General features: G+C 35.0%; 2 protein-coding genes across 5 annotated transcripts in view; both read right to left on the bottom strand.

Moving 5' to 3' along the window:
- Positions 1-2,988, bottom strand: part of LOC138708945 (pickpocket protein 28-like) — a 93,498-nt gene extending 90,510 nt beyond the window's left edge. For 3 of the 4 annotated variants that reach the window (XM_069839329.1, XM_069839328.1, XM_069839332.1), the window contains exon 1: positions 2,367-2,505. In XM_069839329.1, coding sequence (XP_069695430.1) covers positions 2,367-2,467 — 101 coding nt within the window. In that variant the 5' untranslated portion in view covers positions 2,468-2,505. The other variant, XM_069839331.1, reaches the window with a different exon arrangement.
- A 4,527-nt stretch (positions 2,989-7,515) lies between these two features.
- LOC138708944 (allergen Tha p 1-like) lies at positions 7,516-21,422 on the bottom strand. The gene is made up of 2 exons (XM_069839327.1): positions 21,227-21,422; positions 7,516-7,901 (listed from the first exon to the last, which is right to left on the bottom strand). Exons 1-2 carry the CDS (start codon positions 21,396-21,398, stop codon positions 7,717-7,719), a joined length of 357 nt encoding a protein of 118 aa, XP_069695428.1. The 5' UTR covers positions 21,399-21,422; the 3' UTR covers positions 7,516-7,716.
- Between the last annotated feature and the right edge of the window lie 2,346 nt (positions 21,423-23,768).

The following is a 23,768-nucleotide window of genomic DNA, read 5'->3' as shown; positions in this document are numbered from 1 at the left end:
AGCTCGAATCGTTTTCATTGTATAAGTGTAGCAGGAGTTCAAATAATTTCCCTGAGTGTTGCTTCTTCCGGAATGTCGAAGTTGCAGTATTTGCGTAGGAATGCCCGCTACTAATTATATTCTAAATAAAAATAGGCACATCAAAAACTAGACTAAGAAATAAACTTTCCAAATTGTTGGGTCTAAAATGCGTTTGAAGAAGTTGTACACTGGTTAATGTAAAGAAATGTTAAATATTATAAGAATTAGTTGCCAGTACAAACCAGAAATGAATAGGACGGAAATATCTAATAATTCAATGGTTATTAGAGGAGAAAAATTCGCTCCGGCGTCGGGGATCGAACCCCGGTCCTTGGTTCTATGTACCAAGTGTTCTAACCACTGAGCTACGCTGAAGTTCAATCCACAGCACCGGATTGAATTCCTCAACTGCCAAAAAATAATAATCTTTACGTAGATTCTTCGCCCAACAGTGCATATTACTGTGGAATCCCGGCTACCAAGTCACTCAATTGAGTGCGCTTCTTCTATAATGGCAGTTGACTTCTAAGCACTGAGCTACGCTGAAGTTCAATCCACAGCACCGGATTGAATTCCTCAACTGCCAAAAAATAATAATCTTTACGTAGATTCTTCGCCCAACAGTGCATATTACTGTGGAATCCCGGCCACCAAGTCACTCAATTGAGTGCGCTTCTTCTATAATGGCAGTTGACTTAATATGTCAACATGTGCTCTCCTTGTATAATGACAGTTGACTTAATATATGTCAACATATATGTCGAACTTGGAGTTAGGCCACAAAGGGAAAAACAGCGGAGGAGAGGAATTCGTTCCGAATGCTGTGGATTGAACTTCGGCGTAGCTCAGTGGTTAGAGCACTTGGTACGTAGAACCAAGGACCCGGGTTAGATCCCCGGCGCCGGAGCGAATTTTTCTCCTCTAATGACCAATGTTACCATAACAGATATATTCTGTAGGACCAAAAAAATTAATCTTCACGTAGATCTAATAATTCGTTAAAATCAAACCAAAAACAAGTTAATAAACTTTCTACAGCTTCCACAAGTTCTTGTTGAAACCTCATTTGTGTAATCATTTCATAGATATTGGAACACACATGCGTGACACAGTAGCTATGATCCTTCACTTCTCATCCAATTGACCTGTAGTCCAAATAAAAACCTATCTTCTTCGATGTATTGTATTATATTGTATTGCATTGTATTGTATTGTATTGTATTGTATTGTATTGTATTGTATTGTATTGTATTCATTAACATTCCATGGTATTCATACATTGCTTACAGCTAGAATATGGAACAAGTCAAAAACTTAATACTATTATAAAGTCTTAATTTATGGTCACAGTCTATATGTAATATATACAGACGAGATTTACAATATAGTCTACTAGTACAACACAAAGTTTTAGTATTCAATTTCATGAAGTGTTATTGAATGTCATGAATTCACCTACAGAATATAAGGCGTGAGAAATTAGGTACTTCTTTAATTTGGCCCTAAATAATTTTATGTTTTGAGTTTCATTTTTTATATCGATAGGAAGACTATTAAAAATTTTTACTGCCATATAACGCACTCCTTTTTGATAGCACGATAGACTTGCTGATGGATTATGAAAGTCGTTTTTTTGACGTGTATTTATGCTATGAACTGTTGAATTAGTTACAAAGTTTTCACGAAGAGGAAGATTATTAATGAAAAGATATACTGACAAGCCATGGGCATTATTTGTGGTTTTTTGAAAAAAGTCCTACACGATTCCCTAGATTTGGCACCTACTATTATTCTAATTACTCTTTTTTGTAATAGAAATATACTGTTACTATTTGTGGAATTTCCCCAGAATATTAGTCCAAAACTCATTACCGAGTGGAAGTATGCGAAGTATATTGTTTTTAAGGTATTGATATTTACTATCTTTTGCACAGATCTAATAGCAAAGCAAGCTGAATTTAGTTTGGGGGTAATTTCTTTAATATGATTTTTCCAATTTAACACATTATCGATTTTTAAGCCAAGAAATTTTGTTGTTGTTTCTAATAGGAATCTATTATTAATTATTGCGCTAGAAATTTGCGACGTTGAATTTGGACAGGATTTAAATTGAATGTACCGTATAATACTGATTTATACCGGCAGGTAAGACCATTTCGTTAATGTTCACGAGATCACAACACACAGTTGTTAGCAGACACTGATCTAATTAATTTTGTCTGTAAGGTTATACAAAACTGTCTCTCTTAAATTATCATAACGTAAAACTTTGCTAGTGATAAGTGACTTTTAGTTTGCGTTGGCAACAAACTTTTGCAGACCACGTCTTCCTTTACAGTATTTACCTGTGTGCACTCTTCCAAGGAAGATATTTGAACCAGGTTGCTTTGGAAGACACTGATTTCTTTTCTGAAGTGGCATTTTGTGGAACACTGTTGAAATACATAGACGTTAGACAAATTGAAGATGTAAAATTATCAACTCCCTCACCTGGACTGAACTTCCATGTCATCAACCCGCTCGCACAGACGGCCGACACACCCTGCGGCAAATTCTCTACTATCACCCTGTCGATGTAATTAGAGTAATGACTACAAGAGGAGATGCTTAACTTCCGTCGTTCGCACGACCCTCCCATCCGTAATAACGCTCTAATGTAACGCTTTTCCAGGTAATGGTGCGAATTTAGTTTTATGGCGAAAAGTAAACTTTAAAAGGAAACTGCTTCAGTGTCATGTGATGTAACTGAAGCAGCGTGGGATGCTAACGAAGTAGATGTCCGTCCCTAAGAAGCCCGAAGAATATGCATTCTACTGACCAACTCAGTGTTAGGCCTACTATAGGATTCTCTAGTTTATAAGTGCTTTTTCATCTGTATACCGTTTACCAACTATTTTTCTCGCATGAAGAATGTCTCGCGGTTAATAGATAAAATTTATGTTAACCCTTAAAGTGTCAATCACGGTTACATATAATTGTGCAGATATCAGCAGCTTATTCTTTGGATAGAGTACAAAAAAGAATTCTAATACCATATTAGTCCCAAATGAATACTTTTCTCAGAAAAAATGTAATTTGCCTAAATGTTAACACTGTTTCACTCGATAAATTCTATCCGTACGATACTTTTACTCTTGTCATTAGAGAAACTGATGAATAATTTATCTCTTGCAGTTTTTAAATAAAATAGACTGTTTTCATGCAAATTAAATACTTACTTACCTACTTACTTACTTAATTACTTATTTACTTACTTACTTACTTACTTACTTACTTACTTACTTACTTACTTACTTACTTACTTACTTACTTACTGCCTTTTAAGGAACCCGGAGGTTCATTGCGGCCCTCACATAAGCCCGCCATTGGTCCCTATCCTGAGCAAGATTAATCCAGTCTCTATCAACATATCCCACCTCCCTCAAATCCACTTTAATACTATCTTCCCATCTACGTCTCGGCGTCCCCAAAGGTCTTTTCCCCTCTGGCCTCCCAACTAACACTATATATGCATTTCTGGATTCGCCCATACGTGCTACATGCCCTGACCATCTCAAACGTCTGGATTTTATGGTCCTAATTATGTCAGGTGAAGAATACAATGCGTGCAGTTCTGTGTTGTGTAACTTTCTCCATTCTCCTGTAACTTCATCCCTTTTAGCCCCAAATGTTTTCTTAAGAACCTTATTCTCAAAAACCCTCAATCTCTGTTCCTTTCTCAAAGTGAGAGTCCAAGTTTCACAGCCATACAGAACAACCGGTAATATAACTGTTTTATAAATTCTAACTTTCAGATTTTTTGACAGCAGACTAGGCGACAAAAGCTTCTCAATAGAATAATAACAGGCATTTCCCATATTAATTCTCCGTTTAATTTCCTCCCGAGTGTCATTTATATTTGTTACTGTTGCTCCAAAATATTTGAATTTTGCCACTTCTTCGAAGGATAAATCTCCAACTCTTATAGTTCCATTTCGTACAATATTCTGATCACGAGACATAATCATATACATGCAAATTAAATATGTATCATTATTGTTGCAATGACTATGGTACGAAATGCTGCTATTTAGATCGAGGTCATGTGTATATTCGCAGGTAAACAGGCGATGTGCTGTTATCAGACTACGCAGACTTCGAGAAAAATGTTCTAATTAATCTTGCACTTAAGTACAAAACGCATAATATATGTTTAATTTATTTTAATGTATTCTATTGCCCTTTTCAATCCATAAAATTACCATCACTTCCGCTCCGTAATAAGGTGCACAGTAAACCAATGTAAGCATAAATGCAAGGATCCTTCCAGAATCCGGCCCTTGAAAAGACAAGATAACATAGTAGCTCACACAGAATTGTTAAATAACCAATTTTAAAATGTAATTTGTCGAACTATTTCCATTTCTCCCCATTTAATAATATCTCATATCACTGGAGTAGACCTATTCATATTTTATGGTCTTTGATGATGCCGAAGAGATGGAAAGTCATATTACTCCCTTTCTGTGAATCATTCATTATCATGCAAAGGCTGTATTCGGGAACGCCTAGTTGGCGAATCGAGGGGAAAGTTCATTGCTACCCGACGGATATATTTATCGCGTGCTTCACTACAGTCTGATGGATGTCACGATTTCAGTCGGAACGCCTAGTTGGCGAAACCCTCATGCATTCGGGGATGCTGTATAACACCTGGTGATCCTTGGGGAACTGTCGAAGTGTCGAAGTGACCTTTATGGTATCTGCAGGACACCAGTAGAATTTGCTCTCATGTTGTACCTAGTTTGTGTCAACTGTGGTCTGAATGCAAGGGACTTTGGTCTTTCAACCTCTCTCTTTCTCTTTCTTACACAGACACAGGTACAATGAGCAGGCATAACAGTAGGAACAGGCAAAAGGGTGTTGCTTACTAAAACGATCAGCGTATTCCGAATCTCACCGGTCCGGTGGCATCAATGACGTCACGTTGCAGCGAAATAAGGAACAAAACTGCTGGAAGGATCGATGGCTGTCATGGCGACTGTATAAGTTGTTGTCTGTGCTACGCTAGCAAAATTTTGCGAAATTTCCGTACTGCCATCACGTTCAAAGAAAAGAGAGCATAATTTATTTCTTGAATCAGTAGTAATAACTGGTCCGTTGACATCTTCGCTCATAAGCAATTAACATATTGTTTTTACGTTGTGCTCATTACAAACAATACGGCAGAACTAAAGCAGAACACACCGCCATGACACAACAGTGCACGATGTCATTCGTCTGCTAATTCCCGCCCTATACAAGAAATAATCAGATTCACTGATGGCGGCTGATGGAGACAGCCACCACCTCTGCAAGTTGATGGCACCGGTGCGACACCGGTGGAGCATCAGTGACGTCATCGGTGGAATTCGGAACACCGTGATGCCATCGGATTGCTCACCGGTGAGATTCGGAATACGCTCGATGGCATTAGAAGTGGGGTGTGACAGCGTTTTGTCGTCACAACTCCGAACTGTGACAGCTCCAGAAAAATCGCTGTGATGGCTAATAGTGATTTTGTCACAGTGTGACTTTTGTGTTCGGATGATTCTTGGCGATTGTGAATGTTGTAACGCCCTGGCTTTCACAGACATGCATTAAAAATTATGGCAAGCAATACAAACCACATTCCAAGAGTAATGTCATCATCAATCGTAATGTAGAAGTTGATTCTTGCTGCAAGTCCCAACTTGTTTGGGTTATTCAAGTCTTCATTTCGTGGTCATCTTATAAAATTAAGGAATATAACTGTTCTTAGCGAGAGGAATGTAAATCGGAACAAAATGGAATGAATCCGAACATTACAATCAAATTTATAATATTACCATAAAACAATTAAAACTGTATACAGGTTGTTAAAATGTATCTAATATTTAGGAGGTGATAGTATGCATCAAAACAAGAAAATAATGTCTAATAAACATGGGTCCTACAACACATACTTTCTGAGATCTGAACATTTGTTCATAGGAGGTGCTCAATGTGGCGTCCATTCATGACAATGCATTCCTCTGCCCTTCGGCGTAAGGAATCACGCACTCTTTGAAATTTGTTTTAATACATTAATAACAAAGTCCTGATGACGATCCCCAGTTAATCTCTGTGGTAGCACGTATGGCCCTATTAATCTATCACCAAGAACGCCTGCCCATAAGTTCATTGAGAATCGGTGCTGATGCCTTGTTTCTTCAACTGCATGGGGATTTTCATCAGCCTACACATGCTGATTGCCAAAATTCACATCACCATCTCTGCTGAACCCCGCTCATATCCGCAACCAGACCTTTGTTTTCAGTATCCCTTGCGACGTATCAGTATTCCATGCCAGGGATGTCAACTACGGTATGATTATCTGGTAGTCTGCTGTATTGTAGGACAGAAAAATGGATTGCCATGAATGGACGCCACATTGAATACCGCCTATGAACAAGTGTTCAGATTTCAGAAAGTATGTGTCGTAGGACCCATGTTTATCAGACTCTATTTCTTGTTTTGATGCATACTATCGCCTCTTAAAATATTGGATACTTTTTTAACACCCTGTATGCTCTTACTGAAAAATACACCTCATGCCACCGTGCGGTTAGAAATAATTACATGTTTTGAAGGTCGCATAGCAACCAGTATTTCCTCCAAAGCACAGAATTGCTAGAAGCAATAGTATTCTGAAAACACATTCTGTTGGAACACTTTATATAAACAATAGTGATTAGCGCTGCTAGTTTACTAAAAACAAAACAGTCTGACCTGTATTACCTGCGATGTATCCCAAGAATATTTATGAAGATGTGTCATTCGTGGAAGTAGCCTATATAACCGATAATGAGTGCATATAGCTTCAGTGTCAAAATTGCTCTCGTTAACCTCTTGAGTTGGACGATAGTTAATTAGATACCAGATAATATGTTGTTGTTCAAATTAGTGTTCCGACTTAGTGCTGTCTGGACTCTGGAGCTGTCATACACGTACATCACGTATCGGTCTGAGATGCGATTTCTCGGAGCTGTGATTTTGGAACTATAGTCACAGTAGGAACCAGTAACAATTCTATCAAAGCTACAAAATCACAATAAAAGGTCTTCACTTCAAATAACACCCTATCATTAAAGTCCACACATCTGGAGTAACGGTCAGCGCGTCTGGCCGCAAAACCAAGTGACCCGGGTTCGAATCCCGGTCGGGGAAATTTACCTGGTTGAGGTTTTTTCCGGGGTTTTCCCTCAATCCAATACGAGCAAATGCTGGATAACTTTCGGTGCTGGACTCCAGACTCATTTCACCTTCATTCAGATGCTAAATAACCTGAGTTGTTGATACAGCGTCGTAAAATAACCCAATAAAAAAACTCATCATTAAATGACATGACTTCTCGTAACTCAATTGTATTACTATATAATACTCTTGTAGAATTCTCTTGAGGAGGGATATAGGAAGTGATACCTTTAGTAAAACATGTGTCATAAAGATAGAAAATAATATGAAAATAGTTTTATTTAACATAAAACAAAAGACAGATTACAGGTCATTTTGCAATCTATATCAATTATAGATTTGTGTCTAATATTTGGTGATGATTTAAATGTTTTACGTTTAATATGAGTTTCCAAAATAATCATTAAGGAGTAGTGGTTTGGGAAGAAGAAGTAATAATTTGTCCTCCTTGTCCTTGTTTGTTCAGTGTCCTTTGATGAACTCCTCGAACTTCTGTGAACGAGATCCATCAGGATCGTATAGTTTTGGTATCTTAGTCCAAACCTCGGGCGCCTTTACCCTGCTGATTTCCACAGTCTTCCTGACCAGAGATTTCTGTTTCTCGGAACATTTGCTGCATTGGTTTTCATACGCTTGCTCCAACCATGCTGCAAAAATAACATATTCTACTGTTAGAAATTCTGTATAAAATATTAAAGATCTTGACATGGTAAACAGTTTGTTGAGTACAAAGTATTATTAGATTGAATGGCATGTAGTTTTATGAAGTCAAAATGAGACATATATGGGAAAGAAATGGTGAATGGGAGAAGAGTTCGGGGCAGAAGAAGATATCAGATGATAGACGATATTAAGATATATTGATCATATGCGAAGACAAAGAGGAAGGCACAAAATAGCAAAGACTGGAGAATTCTGGGTTTGCAGTGAGAGAACTGCCCTTGGACAGAACACTATGAATGAATGAATATAAACCTATATGAGTGAACAATAAGTATTGTCATTAATTTCGGGGATTATTCTTTGAGATATTTCGAACCAAAGTTTTGATCTTTTTTGCATCCTTTTCTAGATAAAAATGATTTTATATAAAACATTTCATAGCGGGTTTTGGGAAATCTAGTGATTCAATTTTCAATATGCTCAATCAATTTAAGAGAACAGTGTTTTATGACAACAAATAATTTAAGTAATTTTAGTTTTGTCCTTTGTGTGTGCAGAGATTGGAACCGCCTGAACGCGTGAAGTAGCAAAAGTAATTTATTTACACTAAATCAGCGTTTTTTATGAAAGTTTTGTTTCTGCCCCCGTTCTTAAGGCAACATCCTGTTTCTGCTAGTAACTGTATCTACAGAGTTAATTCCATTACTTAGTTATTTAGTTTTTGTATATGTGATAAAAAGATGATAATGCATGCAGTGTCGGATAGTATGCGGAAAAACTGTTTAATGTAACAGATCTCAGACTAATACAAATATAACCGATGTCACCGACATAAACATGACCAACTACGTAATATTTCTCTGTTTTTTTAGTGTGCAGCCATACACAATTTGTGCAGAAATAAACCCAGTATGTGTAGTAATAAAACAATTTTTTTTGCAATATGAATAGTCAAGTAATTTCGTAGGATAATACAATAGACAATAGTATTTCTTAATTTATTGCAAAGAAAGAGAACATATTTATCCAACGTAAGTGTTCGCCGATTATTATTCCGAGATACTTAACTTCAGGAGATTAATTTAGACCAGGACAGTTACAATAATTAGAAGAATAATGTTGGATGCATGAATTTTTAAATACAGGGAATCAATAGATTTCATACCAACAGATGTTAACTAAAATGGTATAACCGTAGTTTTAGTACGATTTAAGATAAGGTTGTGATCAAGCCAATTTTAATCAAATGCATATATATCCTATATAAATGTATTTATTTATTTTGCATATTTTAATACATGTATTAACATCTTTCCTTGTTTTTCCCGATTTATTATCTGATATCAAAATTTCTCTCTGATAAAAAATAGGAATTATTCCCAAGAAATATGAAAAAAATATTATGTAAGAAATAAACTAAATAATCAGTTGATTATCTGTTGAGAACGAAATTGCTGCGGCAAAGATAATTCTTCCTGGTGTGTAAGTTAGGTCGTTTTTCACTTTAATACGAGGCTTAGATACTTGCGACAATAAAGTCAATTAATGCTGAGTTCATGAAATTATTGCGATGACAATCAGTGGTCTGCATCGGACGTTTTCGCTCGAGCGCCAAATAGTTCATAGCATAATCAGATAGGTAGTGCACATGCATGATGGGCAAAATTATCGCGAGCGATAAATCCTCGAACGGTATAAGCCGAGCGTTAGACACTCGTTCTTGTTACAATGATAAACTGTGTAGTAACATCATAGATGTTTATCATTTCAAAACTTTGCAGTGTTTAACTAACCTCCCATAGTACAACTACAAAACTTGCTTTAAACAGTAATATGAGTTACAAGAGCGGTATGTTGAAGTTTTCATGTTGGAGGAAAAGTTTGAAAAAGCGAAACGTAGTTGAGCTTTTTTAATTTCCGAGAATTGAAACAAAACATATCGCTCGTGTATCGTATATTATTTTGTGCGAAGATCGTTTATTACATACCTGAAAGAGGAATTTCTAATTAGTTGCAATGAAATCTCCATCTTGGTTTCTGTTCAATGACGGCAAATTTGCAAAACAAAAATATCTATCTTCAACATTGTTGCTTTAAAATGTTTTCTGTGTTTACTATACTCCAGCAGGCCGTGAAATACGTATGTCTTTTTTTCCTCCAGTCTATGATGAGTCTTGAATCTTGTTGATTTTTTCACGGCTTCCTTAATGTTACTTGCATCACGAATGCAGTAACTTCAGTGGAGTTGTAGAGTTTACTTAATTTTTGCAAATATTTAAAAACAATAATTAACAGTGCAATTTAGATGCAATTGCAGTGGTAAGTTTCCAATTTATAATTGTTACTATATTGAACGTCTCTAAAAATCATATGTTAAAAGCCTAAAGTAGTAAAATCAATGTCACTTAAGCGGTAAGAAGAGGGAAATTATGTGTGTTAGGTTGGGAATACTGAATGTGGAATTTTAGACTTACCGCGGATTGACTTTGTGCGGAAACCAAGCAAATACGCACGATCTCGCGCAAATGTAATACAAATGTTGTAGGTAAATGTTTTTTTTTCTTTCCACACAGATTTGATTTTGTTTTTGCCACATGTGATAGATGTTATTGGATGTAAATGTAATTATTATAAACGGAGAACACAATCACGATAATGCAAGAACTGTATCAAGTTTTTCTAGTAATAATAATAATAATAATAATAATAATAATAATAATAATCTCTATTATAATTAGTGTATCAATCTTTGCGCCTGTAACAGTTGTGCAGCATGATTATTCGTTTTATTATATTTTCTGTGACGTTATCTCTGTACTAATATTGTTATTACTCTACTGCTATATCAATAATATTTTGTAAAATGTTTCTACATTGTCGCAGTATATAGGCGGAACACTATGTATGAACCTATCATATTATATATGTGATAAACCAAATATTGAATAATTATTAATTAGCAATAATAACTGTACATCGAAGTTTTTCATACTATTTTATTGATAACTTCATGTTCCCGTTTTGGTACGTTCCATTGACTGTTCCATTAAACGTTTGTCATAAACGCAGAAAATAAATCCTTATTTTTACCGTTTGAGCAAAACATATCGCCTTCCATACAAGATAATACATGTCGGTGAGATGACCTTGTACTGTGCTTCTATTTATTACGAGCGTATCACGACCGATCGTATCTCACTCGAGGGTGCGACACTCGACCGAGTTCAAGCGAGCGATTTAACTCCAATGCAGCACACTGATGACAGTGTTGCTATTGCGCTCTGACTTCATAGGAACAAAACTGAATATATTTAAACACCTGCGACAATGAAGTCACGTGGAGTGCAAAGTTTAGTTTCAACAAGTTTTATTGCACAAACTAGTGATGGACGAAGTTGTTCTTTTCCCGGAACAGTTCCGAAATAACAGTTACAAGTTGAGAGGTGTCGGAATCGTTCACTGATGCGAGCTATCTCTTTGACTCTCGCTCCATGTGAGGAGTCGTTCCCTGTTCCCCAAGCAGCTCACACATACGTTGGAGCACTCATCGCTCGGACTCCTCTTTTTTTTTTATTGGGTTATTTTACGACGCTGTATCAACATCTAGGTTATTTAGCGTCTGAATGATATGAAGGTGATAATGCCGGCGAAATGAGTCCGGGGTCCACCACCGAAAGTTACCCAGCATTTGCTCGTATTGGGTTGAGGGAAAACCCCGGGAAAAAACCTCAACCAGGTAACCTGCCCCGACCGGGATTCGAACCCGAGCCACCTGGTTTCGCAGCCAGTCGCGCTGACCGTTGCTCCACAGGTGTGGACAACTCCTCTTAAAATACGTTTGTGCGAGATCGTGCGTATTTGCTTGGTTTCCGCACAAAACCAATCCGCGGTAAGTCTAAAATTCCACATTCAGTATTCCCAACCGAACACACATAACAATTTCCCTCTTCTTACTGCTTTAGGCTTCTAACATATTAATTTTAGAGACGTTCAATATAGTAATAATTATAAATTGGAAACTTACCACTGTAATTTCACCTAAATTGCACTGTTAATTATTGTTTTTAAATATTTCCAAAATTAAGTAAACTCTACAACTCCACTAAAGTTACTGCATTCGTGATGCAAGTAACATTAAGGAAGCCGTGAAAAAATCAACAAATTAACTTGCCGATGTTATTACTGCAATATGTTACATAAATAATATTGTTAAAATATTAAAATGAAAAATAAATCATTACATAACCTTACCGTTTGTTTTAAGTTCGCATTTATGGACTGGGGGGGAAAAAAAGACAGACGTATATCACGGCTTGCTGGAATATAGTAAACACAGAAAACATTTTAAAGCAACAATGTTGAAGATAGATATTTTGTTTTACAAATTTGCCGTCATTGAACAGTAACCAAGATGGAGATTTCATTGCAACTAATTAGAAATTCCTCTTTCAGGTATGTAATAAACGATCTTCGCACAAAATAATGTACGATACACGAGCGGTATGTTTTCTTTCAATTCTCGGAAATTAAAAAAGCTCAACTACGTTTCGCTTTTTCAAACTTCTCCTCGAACATGAAAACTTCAACATACCGCTCTTGTAACGCATATTACTATATCGGCATGACATAGCACACATTCTTCTCAATAGATGACATTCCAATGCACATTCGAACCGGTTTCGAAACTTGCTGTGTATGCGGACAGAAGCTTCACGTTTAGTAGATAAACAGCTGTTGAGTACAAGGGCAGAATGCAACACTTACTGGTACATAAAGCCATGAAGATACGGTAACCAACTAAAAAATGTAACATGTTATTTAAAACGTTTAGTACATAATTTTTGTTCTCTGTGTTATGTAGTAAAAAAGCCAAAATCATTAATTTTTATTTTTACTTTTCTTAATGCTTAGTTATAATAATAATTACATTATAATTACATAAATAAAAATATATAACTACTGTACTTTAGTAGTAGTGATACCTGAAAACACCACAATGGCTTAGTAAATGCCAGAAACGCATCTATACTAGTGTAATAATTTAAACTTCGCATCGCACCTCGCTCTGTGTCATTACTGTCATTACTTATGATCACACTACAAGGATTTTAAATTTCCACGCTTCCTCATCCATCCAGGTGTGAGTTCCAAGTTCGAATTTGTATCCACGTAAGTTCCAAGTTCCAACTTGTATCCACGTAGGAGTTCCAAGTTTCAATTTGTTTCAAGTACAACATAAATAACAACGAGAACAGTGTGGCCGCAGCTGTCATGGTTCAACCACAGTCTACTATATACAGTCGCGAAACTCAATATGTAGTGAAAATGCAAACATGGGTAGTTGCCCACCACTAGGATCGCTACTATCGCCTCATCGCAGATCTCTCTCCTAGTAGACGACAAAATATGTTACACTTTCGTTGTGTTCTTTTGGAAAAATTAACACTTTCCTTCCATTATTGAAATATTAAATGCATAAAGTTAATTTATTATTTTAATGAAGTATATTAAATTCCACCATTAAACTCGAAGATACCTGCAAGAAATTGGTTAATATTATTTTTGTTTGTGCAAAACGAACTGAAATTTACTTTAATCGCTTCACTCATTCAAGATTATAGCGATAATTAACTATGAAATCAATAAATATTAATTTTCATTTCCCTTTACAACAATAATAATGGAAATATGAATTAATGGAGTAACTTACGTGTACCGGTACTTGTAGTGTAGGCTTACGTAGTTAACAAAGTGGGATGAGGTTAAGCAATAATAATCACACCAGAATTGGAAATAAAACGTGATCAATAAATTTTATTGTAACAGACTTTTTCTACGTCTCTAGTAAAGTAACGAATAAAAATAACAACAAAATTAACAGCTATCCTTTGAAAAAAAAAAAGTAGGCCTAAGCAATAATAATCCCACCAGAATTGAAAATAAAACGTGATCAATAAATTTCATTAAAACAAACTTAATTTTTCTACGTCTCTAGTAAAATATTATGATTCCAATTATTGTATTTTAGCCATTAACATTTTCATTACAACCAATAACGAACATTTCACAAGCATCAATGTGAAATACGCAACGAGCTAGCACTCGATGGAAATACGACACAGTCCAAAGTCGACCGTGGACAGTCTATTGTTTCTAGTTGCTAACCGCTTGGAGCGCTTTATCACGAGATTTGCAAAAAATCACCTCAAGCTTCGCGACTGTATATAGTAGACTGTGGTTCAACCACAGTCTATAATCTTTTCGCTGTAAGAAAAATCCTAATGTAAACAATAGCACGTGACTGAAGTGAGGCTTCATTGGCAGCTGTTTGGCGCCATAGATTCTCAGTACGTGTTACGCCTACTGTTGTACATTCTGTTTCATGTTAAACATTTCCCGTTACTCGTCAAGTAGGCCTAACCTCACTACTATGCATTCGTTTGCTTAGGAAACATTTATTTTATAATTACTGTAATTAAAACTCACTTAACTTATTATAATTATACATTTAAGACTATTTGTTTTTCACCGCTTTTGAGAGGGTTTCCACTCTTATGTTTAATAACCACACACACCGAGGATGCAGAAACCTTACTTCAGTACCACGTGCTTACGTGAACAACTACGAGCTCTAGTAACGCCAGCTTGTTACAAGAACAGACTACCTCAGTATTACTGTTGGTATTCATCCGCGTTCATAGTATAAAAGAGTTTTTCTTTTACATAGCGTTTTATATATGAGTGAAGTTATATGTTTCACCGTATTTAACAACTAGAATTCAATTTTTTATTTCCAAATAATACAAGATTGTGGTTTCCAAATACGAACTATATTTTCCTGCGTCAAGTTAGTGCTTCGACTGCGAGCTTTTGAGAGGGTTTCCACTATTATGTTTAATAACCACACATACCGAGGATGCAGAAACCATATTTCAGTACCACGTGCTTACGTGAACAACTACGAGCTCAAGTAACGCCAGCTTGTTACAAGAACAGACTACCTCAGTATTACTGTTGGTATTCATCCGCGTTCATAGTACATAACAAAATATAAAAGTAGCTTTTCTTTTACATAGAGTTTTACATATGAGTGAAGTTATATGTTTCACGGTATTTAACAACTAGAATTCAATTTTTTTATTTTCAAATAATACAAGATTGTGGTTTCGAAATACGAACTATATTTTCCTGCGTCATGTGAGTGCTTCGACTGGGAGCCAATCACGGGTATGACAGCAACGTGCTTATGTTTACATTAGAATTTTTCTTACAGCGAAAACAGTATAGTATATACAGTCACGAAGCTTGTGTTGTGAGGGTGCTAGGAACAATAGACTGTGCCGGTACTATTTCGCATTGTCTGTAATTAGGCGATATTAGCGATCCTAGTGGTTTGCAACTATCTATGCATGCATATTTACTACGTATTGAGTTTCGTGACTGTATATACTAGACTGTGGTTCAACGAAACGGGTTCCGACTGTTCTCTGTTGTCTCGGAGTGGGAACATGCCTTGAGCAAAGCGGTACTGCGTGCCAGCAACAGCTGGACGAGTGAGCAGCTCGGAGTTGGAACAGTAGGTTCCGACCTACTGTTCATTTTTGCAACAGTTCCGAGACCGGAACAGTTCCAAAATAACTGTTGTGTTATTTTTTACCCATCTCTAGCACAAACTATCTTACAAACATGCATCATATCATGTGATGTCGACAGATCGTTCTATGTATTTAAACTAATTTTTGACAGATAAAAGGACAAGTTACTCGTACAAAGTAGAGAACCTGGAGAAATCGTTGGCTGTTTATTGCCATAATAACTACGTAAATGGCAAAGAAAACTTTAAAAAAATCTGGAAAGTTAGAACGTTAAAAATGTTCCAATTCAAATAAGTGTGTAAAATGTGTAATTATTACATTTATAGGGAAGTGGATTTAATAAAAATGCTGGCTTGATCATTATTATTTCTTTATGCTCGACCATGCCGAAATGTACTAGTAATTATACACCTGATAGCAGCCCTTAATGGACCTCATTAAAGTACAGCTATTCATTAAAGTTCAGGTGTTCCACCAATCAGAAAATACCATTATAGCAATATGACAGCTCAAGTATCGATTATTCTCGGATATGCAATCGAAAGACAACTAGCGAAACGTCACGGAGGCTGGAAATCCAATACTGTCGCAGAAGGTTATGTTGAAGAAGCGATCCAAAATAAAATTGAAATCTCAAATGCAATATTAAACTCAGTCGAAAAAAAAACAACACACAAATTCACATCAATTCACCGTCATCTTCCAGCCTTTCACAAAGCACATTCCCGCAAATTCATTTCATCAATTGCACAATAAATCACGTATATTTGAAATAAAGTCAGATCTGTTACTATAATAATTAGCGTCAATTGTAAATAATATTCAAATAAATTCAATTTGTCATCTCGTTTTTCAATGTCTAATTCAATTTCAAGGTTATATCAAGATTAATATTTATTTTACTCTCTAGATTATATCAAGGTCAATGTCGACATCTGTTTCTCGGAAAAAATCAATACTTTCGCGTCTGCGCACATCTCACAATTTACGAGGTATTGCACAAGGTCAGTTCCGCTCCTCAGTCAGATAAGAATAACATGAATACTTATGAATAATTTCAAGTTAGAAATATGGTCGAGCATAAAAAGTCGTATGAAACTTGCCTATAATGGTAATTAAGACGCTCGTAAGAAAATAATGAAACTCGTTTGCGCTCGTTTCATAAACATACTCGCGTCTAAATTACTACCATAATAGGCTCGTTGCATAATGTACTATTCAATTACTATTTATATATATATATATATATATATATATATATATATATATATCGTATCATTAAACCAAATAAATCTAGAAAGCTTATCTTTTATTGCATATATTTAAATTTTCAGCGCATATTTAAATAGTTTTTACTGAATGATTGCATACAAATTTTCAGATTTCTTAGTGCATGAAGTTTCGTAGTCTAGTCACCAGTATCACAGTGTACTATATACAGTCGCGAAGTTCAATATGTACTAAAAATGCAAACATGGGTAGTTGCCCACCACTAGGATCGCTACTATAGCCTCATCGCAGATCTCTCTCCTAGTAGACGACAAAATATGTTACACTTTGGTTCTGTTCTTTTGGAAAAATTAACACCTTCCTTCCATTATTGAAATATTAAATGCATAAAGTTAATTTATTATTTTAATGAAGTATATTAAATTCCACCATAAACTCGAAGATACCTGCAAGAAATAGGTTAATATTATTTTTGTTTGTGCAAAACGAACTGAAATTTACTATAATAGCTTCACTCATTCAAGATTATAGCGATAATTAACTATGAAATCAATAAATATTAATTTGCATTTCCCTTTACAACAATAATAATGGAAATATGAATTAATGGAGTAACTTACGTGTACCGGTACTTGTAGTGTAGGCTTACGTAGTTAACAAAGTGGGATGAGGTTAAGCAATAATAATCACACCAGAATTGGAAATAAAACGTGATCAATAAATTTTATTGTAACAGACTTTTTCTACGTTTCTAGTAGAGTAACAAATAAAAATAACAACAAAATTAACAGCTATGATTAAAAACATATCCTTTGAAAAGAAAGTAGGCCTAAGCAATAATAATCCCACCAGAATTGAAAATAAAACGTGATCAATAAATTTCATTAAAACAAACTTAATTTTTCTACGTCTCTAGTAAAATATTATGATTCCAATTATTGTATTTTAGCCATTAACATTTTCATTACAACCAATAACGAACATTTCACAAGCATCAATGTGAAATACGCAACGAGCTAGCACTCGATGGAAATACGACACAGTCCAAAGTCGACCGTGAACAGTCTATTGTTTCTAGTTGCTAACCGCTTGGAGCGCTTTATCACGAGATTTGCAAAAAATCACCTCAAGCTTCGCGACTGTATATAGTAGACTGTGCCAGTATCTTACAACTACCTACTTATTCTTTGTTGTTGTGGCATTATCCTCTTGCAAGCTGTCTTCTTTACATTTTTCGGCACGGCTAAATATGCCAGTGAAGTACTCAATCAGAAACACGAGACTTAAAAAGTAAATTCTATAAATACTGACTCACAAAATAGGTAACCCTGACCAATGTTAATACTATCGCTAGCCACTTGATTTTTACATCGCAGTTGCACGCAGTTCAAATCTACAAATTGTTGCCGTTATTATTATTTCCGGAGTCCGAAGTTTCACGTAATGTCCCATCTAAAATTTGAAATAATAATAATAATAATAATAATAATAATAATAATAATAATAATAATAATAATCCGGTAATTTCAGTGCCACTTGTGCGGTAATAAAATTTATTTTAAAAAATGTCTGTTGCTTCTTCACGATACGGGATTGTGAACTCAATAATGGATCGAAATCCCAACTTCAAATTTAAGGGGACACTGCACTAAAAATTAAAAACTTTTTTCCTATTAATTTTTTTCAACAAAATTTTGAGGACATGTCCACTATGTAAGGGACTCACAAAATTCAAATTTTGAACTCCCAAATATTTTCGGCTATTGATTTTTCTTTCCACTCCTTTTAGAAATATTTTCAAACACAAGTTTTTAGCAGATCACAATTTTTAAATTTCGTTTCTTTATTACATTCACAAGACAAAGAAACATTTCTATGCATTCATTTTATGAAATATCTCTTTCATTCACTTTGAAAATATTGTTTCAAATGTTAAAAATGTTATTTTTCCTGTATTTGAAGAGTGAAATATGCAAAAGGACACAAGTGACATTGTTGTTAAATTGAAATTATTATAATTTCAGATCCCAAGAGCTAGAAGGAACTTGCAGAAAAAGTTTCATCCCTGTTATGTTACTCTTTGTATTCACTATTTCAAATATATTTCAACAGGCCCATTAATTTGCACAACCTGAATAATTTTACAGCTTTCTTCTAACAAATTTTCATTTTGGTTCAATTTTAACATACAGATGTGAGGTTCTTGCAACAAACTGCATCTTATTTCCAGTTATTTTAGTGAAGTAATTATCTTTGAACTGTGTGATGTTTTTGTTTCTACTGAAAAGTATTGAATTTGGCACTTAGGCATTTTTGCATATTTCACTTTTCAATTCATGAAAAAAAAATTAATAAAATAAACTAGCAGCATCTCTCACAAAATAAATACATAGAAATATAAAGCTCCTTATGAATAATTACGGTAAAAAATTTCATCTAGATTGATTTATATTGGGCATAAAAAAGTTGGTGTTGAATCAAGAAAAGTAAAACTTACGGAAAATGGATTTGAAAGTAAAATGAATATTTATGGAAATTAAAATTATCCTCCGCTACATTCATCTAGTAACTTCAGGAGCAAACTTCAGAACATAAAAGTTACTAGATTTGAAATCAGAAATTTGTAAACAAATTCTTCGGTGAAAAAATAATTTTGACAGCCCTTTAAATGCCACATCCTGTTACAGCCTTAATTAAAAAAAAAAAAAAGACATATTTGTATTCGGAATTGAACTAAATCCATTTGGGATAAGAAAATATACATCCTACTTAAGTAAGTGAAATAGCCAATGATTTTTTTTTTTAATTTTCATAATTATCAGTGGAGTCTCCCCTTAATCGTTTGATGTCTCAGCTTACGAACGTTAATGAAATGAAATGAAAATTATTTCTTTGGTGGTCCTTAACATTTGACATTCATCAGCCATGGTTACTGAAAGCGGCCGTAAATTTATGATATATGATTACGTTGTTCTTGCATAAAGTTTTAATTTCGGAATATGTATTATAAATCTTTCTCGTGCTAAATTTTACAGTACTTGGTTAACATGTTTCGTCCTGTTATTGGGCTTCTTCAGAACTGGTTATTGCTGGTTTTTGCGCCTTTTGTTTTGTTTCCTGTGGGGGTGTGTTTGTGTAGTGTAATGTAGAGTCAAAGAGTGTGTGTGTTCTGAAATTGAGTTGTGTGTTGAGAATTTCATTTGGATGTGTTTTTGTGTGTCTATATATTTCGTATTGTTCTAGTGTGTTTGGTTTCTGGCTTTTTGGTTGGATGTGTACAATTTCTGTCTGTGTTGATGTCTCTGTAGATGTGGTTAGCATTTGTGATGTGTTCTGCATATGTGGAAGTGTTTTGTAATTTTGTTATGGCTGTGATGTGTTCTTTGTAACGTGTTTGAAATGAGCTGCCTGTCTGTCCTATGTAGAAGTTGTTGCAGGTGTTACATTTGAGTTAGTATACTACGCCTGTGTGGTTGTATTTGTTTGTGTTGTTTGTGTGTTGAGATGTTTTTGTAGAGTATTATTTCTTCTGTATGTGATGTTGTAATTTCATACACGTTACAAAGAACACATCACAGCCATAATAAAACTACAAAACACTTTCACATATGCTGAACACATCACAAATGCTAACCACACCTACAGAGACATCAACACAGATATAGAAATTCCACACATCCAACCAAAAAGGCAGAAAATAACGCATTAGAACAATATGAAATATACAGGCACACAAAAACACACCCAAATGAAATTCTCAACACACAACTCAATTTCAGAACACACACATTATTTGACTCCACATTACACTGTACAAACACATCCCCACAGGAAACAAAATAAAAGGCTTAGAAAGCATATTGTGATAATTCGGATTGTGAATGTTATAATACAATATAATATTGTTTTATGTATTCAGTCATATGACAAATCAAATTTACAAGACTAATGACACTTATTCATACAAGTAGTCATTATGTTCTATACAAATGAAAATTACGAACGATTTCGCCCTTCGGTCATCATCAGGCTCTTTGTACAATATCTTGTATCTGGTCTCTGTAGTAACATACAATGATGATTTGATAAATGAACTGTCTAAAAAATTAACTTATGATGTGTCTAAAATAATGTACAGACTTAATATGCATAAAATTAAAAACTGTAACTGCATTGCAATGATACATAAAATTGTAGAACTGTGAACATGTTCCTGATATGACTGAATAAATAAAACAATATTATATTGTATTAAAACAAAAGGCGCCAAGACTAGCAACAACGAGTTCTGAAGAAGGCCAATAACAGGCCGAAACATGTTAACAATGTAATATAAAATTTAACACAAGAAAGACATGTAATACATATTCCGAAGTGATATAGTGTTAAAAGTTGTGTAATCAAGATGTATAAAGTTTTAATATTACTACCGAAAAATGTAATAAATCTATTTTAATTGTTGAAAGATGATGTATAGTACTTACATCTGTAGACTCTCAGTACATCATTGCAAGCGGATTTATCCAATATACAATTCCCGTACGCCTTAACCCTCTGGGGGTCCTGGAAGAAAGCGTCCAGATCTACATCTTCGAGGGAGTCTGTAGCGACCACAGCGAAGAGGCAGGCGATCGTGAGAGCGACCAGGGCTTTCATCTTGGCGATTCTGAACTCCGTAGATTTCCTCCCCACTATTTAAACCACATCCTTCGTCGAACTCCACTTAACTCACATGCCTGTAGGCCGTTACTCATTGCCACATTCCTAACACACACAATAATCAGAATAAAAAAACAAGTTACAAATGTTGCTTGCATAACCGTAGAATAATCATTTCGTCACTTGTGAGCCATTTTCAGTAATACATGGGTACACTCAGTGGTATCAATCTATGGTACGTGTATCCCCAGGGGTACGTGAGGTTGTCTCGAGGGGTACGCATCCCACTGACTAGATATGCGAAAATACTGACATTTATTTTATTATAACTGTAGAATGTTATGTTATATTTAACGACGCTCGCAACTGCAGAGGTTATATCAGCGTCGCCGGATGTGCCGGAATTTTGTCCCGCAGGAGTTCTTTTACATGCCAGTAAATCTACTGACATGAGCCTGTCGCATTTAAGCACACTTAAATGCCATCGACCTGGCCCGGGATCGAACCCGCAACCTTTATAACTGTTGATGCCAATAACCAAAAATGTATTTTAAAATATGCTTAAGGACTTTACTAATAGACGGTAGTATATTATACACACTATTTAAAGGGTGTAATTGATATTTGTTATTGAAGTGTTGTATAAGTGAAGAAGTGTTTTGTGTCAGTGAAATGTGTTGTGTAAGTGAAGTGTGTTTCTGTCAGGGAAGCTTTATAGTTTATAGTGGCAGTGCAAAGAATTTGAACAGTGAAATGTTTTTGAAGTGTTAGAGAAATCAGGATAGAATCAGTGAAATGTGTCGTAGTTCCAGTGCAGTGAGTGAGTTGTCAGCGGAATGAGTGTAGGAAAGGTGCTTGTGCAGGTATGAACATATCATACTCGTGGGTTGTAGTTCGAACTTAGGGTTAAGATACAAATTAGATTTACTTTAAATGTTATTTTAAGTAATCGTGCTTCATTTAACTTAGGACGCTCCCTGTTATTGTTATTATTATTATTATTATTAGTATTATTATTATTAATTTATTATTAATTTTATCCTTTATTGTCATTATTGAGTGTAATTAGTTACCACTGCCACCGGGTATATACCCATTTGAAGTGTGAATACATACATACATACATACATACATACATACATACATACATACATACATACATACATACATACATACATACATACATACATACATACATACATACATAATTACTGCAGTTCACATATTTTCTTTTACAATATCTACTTTTGATTTTCCTTGCTTCAATTATATCTTAACACAGTTCATTACTGTTATAGCTAATTGCATCAATACCTATTGTAGCTATGTATAATAATAATAATAATAATAATAATAATAATAATAATAATAATAATAATTATTATTATTATTATTATTATTATTATTATTAGTATTATTATTATATCTAGTTTATTTTGCATACAACATTAATAATTCATAGTGCTTTTTTATTTCCTATATAATTGCAAGCAGCTTGGAGTAGGAAGAAAAAAAAAAGTTATTTATGCAACAAGTGGATAATCTTGATGATTATGGCACTACTGTCATAATAAGATTACCCACGAGTTGGATACAACACTTTATGGCATCTTAGCATTATAAATTGTAGGAAATAAATTCGGGATCCATAGCTGACAAAGTCTTCATATATTCGTATCGATTAGTTGCGTCTGACAGTGACACTGAATAAAGAGAAATGGTTGACCTTGCAGGTTACTGCATGTTACAAATGTTCCTTTATTTTGTTACTATAGTTTCTCTGAACCACAGAATTGTATTATGTGATATTACAAAAGTGATACAAAATTGTTAAAGATTGGAAATAAATTATACAATATGTTACCTTCTGTCCTGCATTTCATTTCTTGTTATACGGCGCGAATACGTCATTGCTATTATTGGCACGCGTGCCATAATAAGCCGATTACGAACAATATTGGATGTAGTAACAACCTGTTTATAATACTAGGATAGCATTTACGCTAGCAAAAAAGATTGTATTGTGTCATGGGCACCTCTGCTTCGGCATGTGGGCGTGAGGCCAGCAGCAGGCTGGTCGGTCTAGGCCCTTCATGGGCTGTAGCGCCACGGGTTGTTGTTGTTGTTGTGCCTTGGGCATAGTCTGCTCAGATGAGGAAATTAATCTGACGTCCTTGGGACAGATGGATATTCAATATGACGTCAACGAACCCCCTACTTACTTTCAAACTCCTTTCGTTCTCTTCAGATACATCTTCTGGCAGCTTTAGTGGCGGAATATCTTCATCAAAACTCAGGAAGCGTAACAATTAATTATGATTATTTATGGAAAGAGCAGTGTTTCTATTGCTTAGAAAGATATAATAA

The sequence above is a fragment of the Periplaneta americana genome, chromosome 11 (genome assembly GCF_040183065.1).
Source record: "Periplaneta americana isolate PAMFEO1 chromosome 11, P.americana_PAMFEO1_priV1, whole genome shotgun sequence".
NCBI classification, from domain to species: domain Eukaryota; kingdom Metazoa; phylum Arthropoda; class Insecta; order Blattodea; family Blattidae; genus Periplaneta; species Periplaneta americana.
Note: the sequence above shows the minus strand (reverse complement) of the source record. Positions and strands in the feature narration are given on the sequence as shown.

Bases quoted from the DNA above. Each gene is read 5' to 3' on its own strand.
- LOC138708944 (XM_069839327.1), bottom strand. From the start codon at position 21,398: ATGAAAGCCCTGGTCGCTCTCACGATCGCCTGCCTCTTCGCTGTGGTC. The intron at 7,902-21,226 runs GTAAGTACTATA...TTATTTTTGCAG, and splicing joins TGTACTGAGAGTCTACAGAT to CATGGTTGGAGCAAGCGTAT.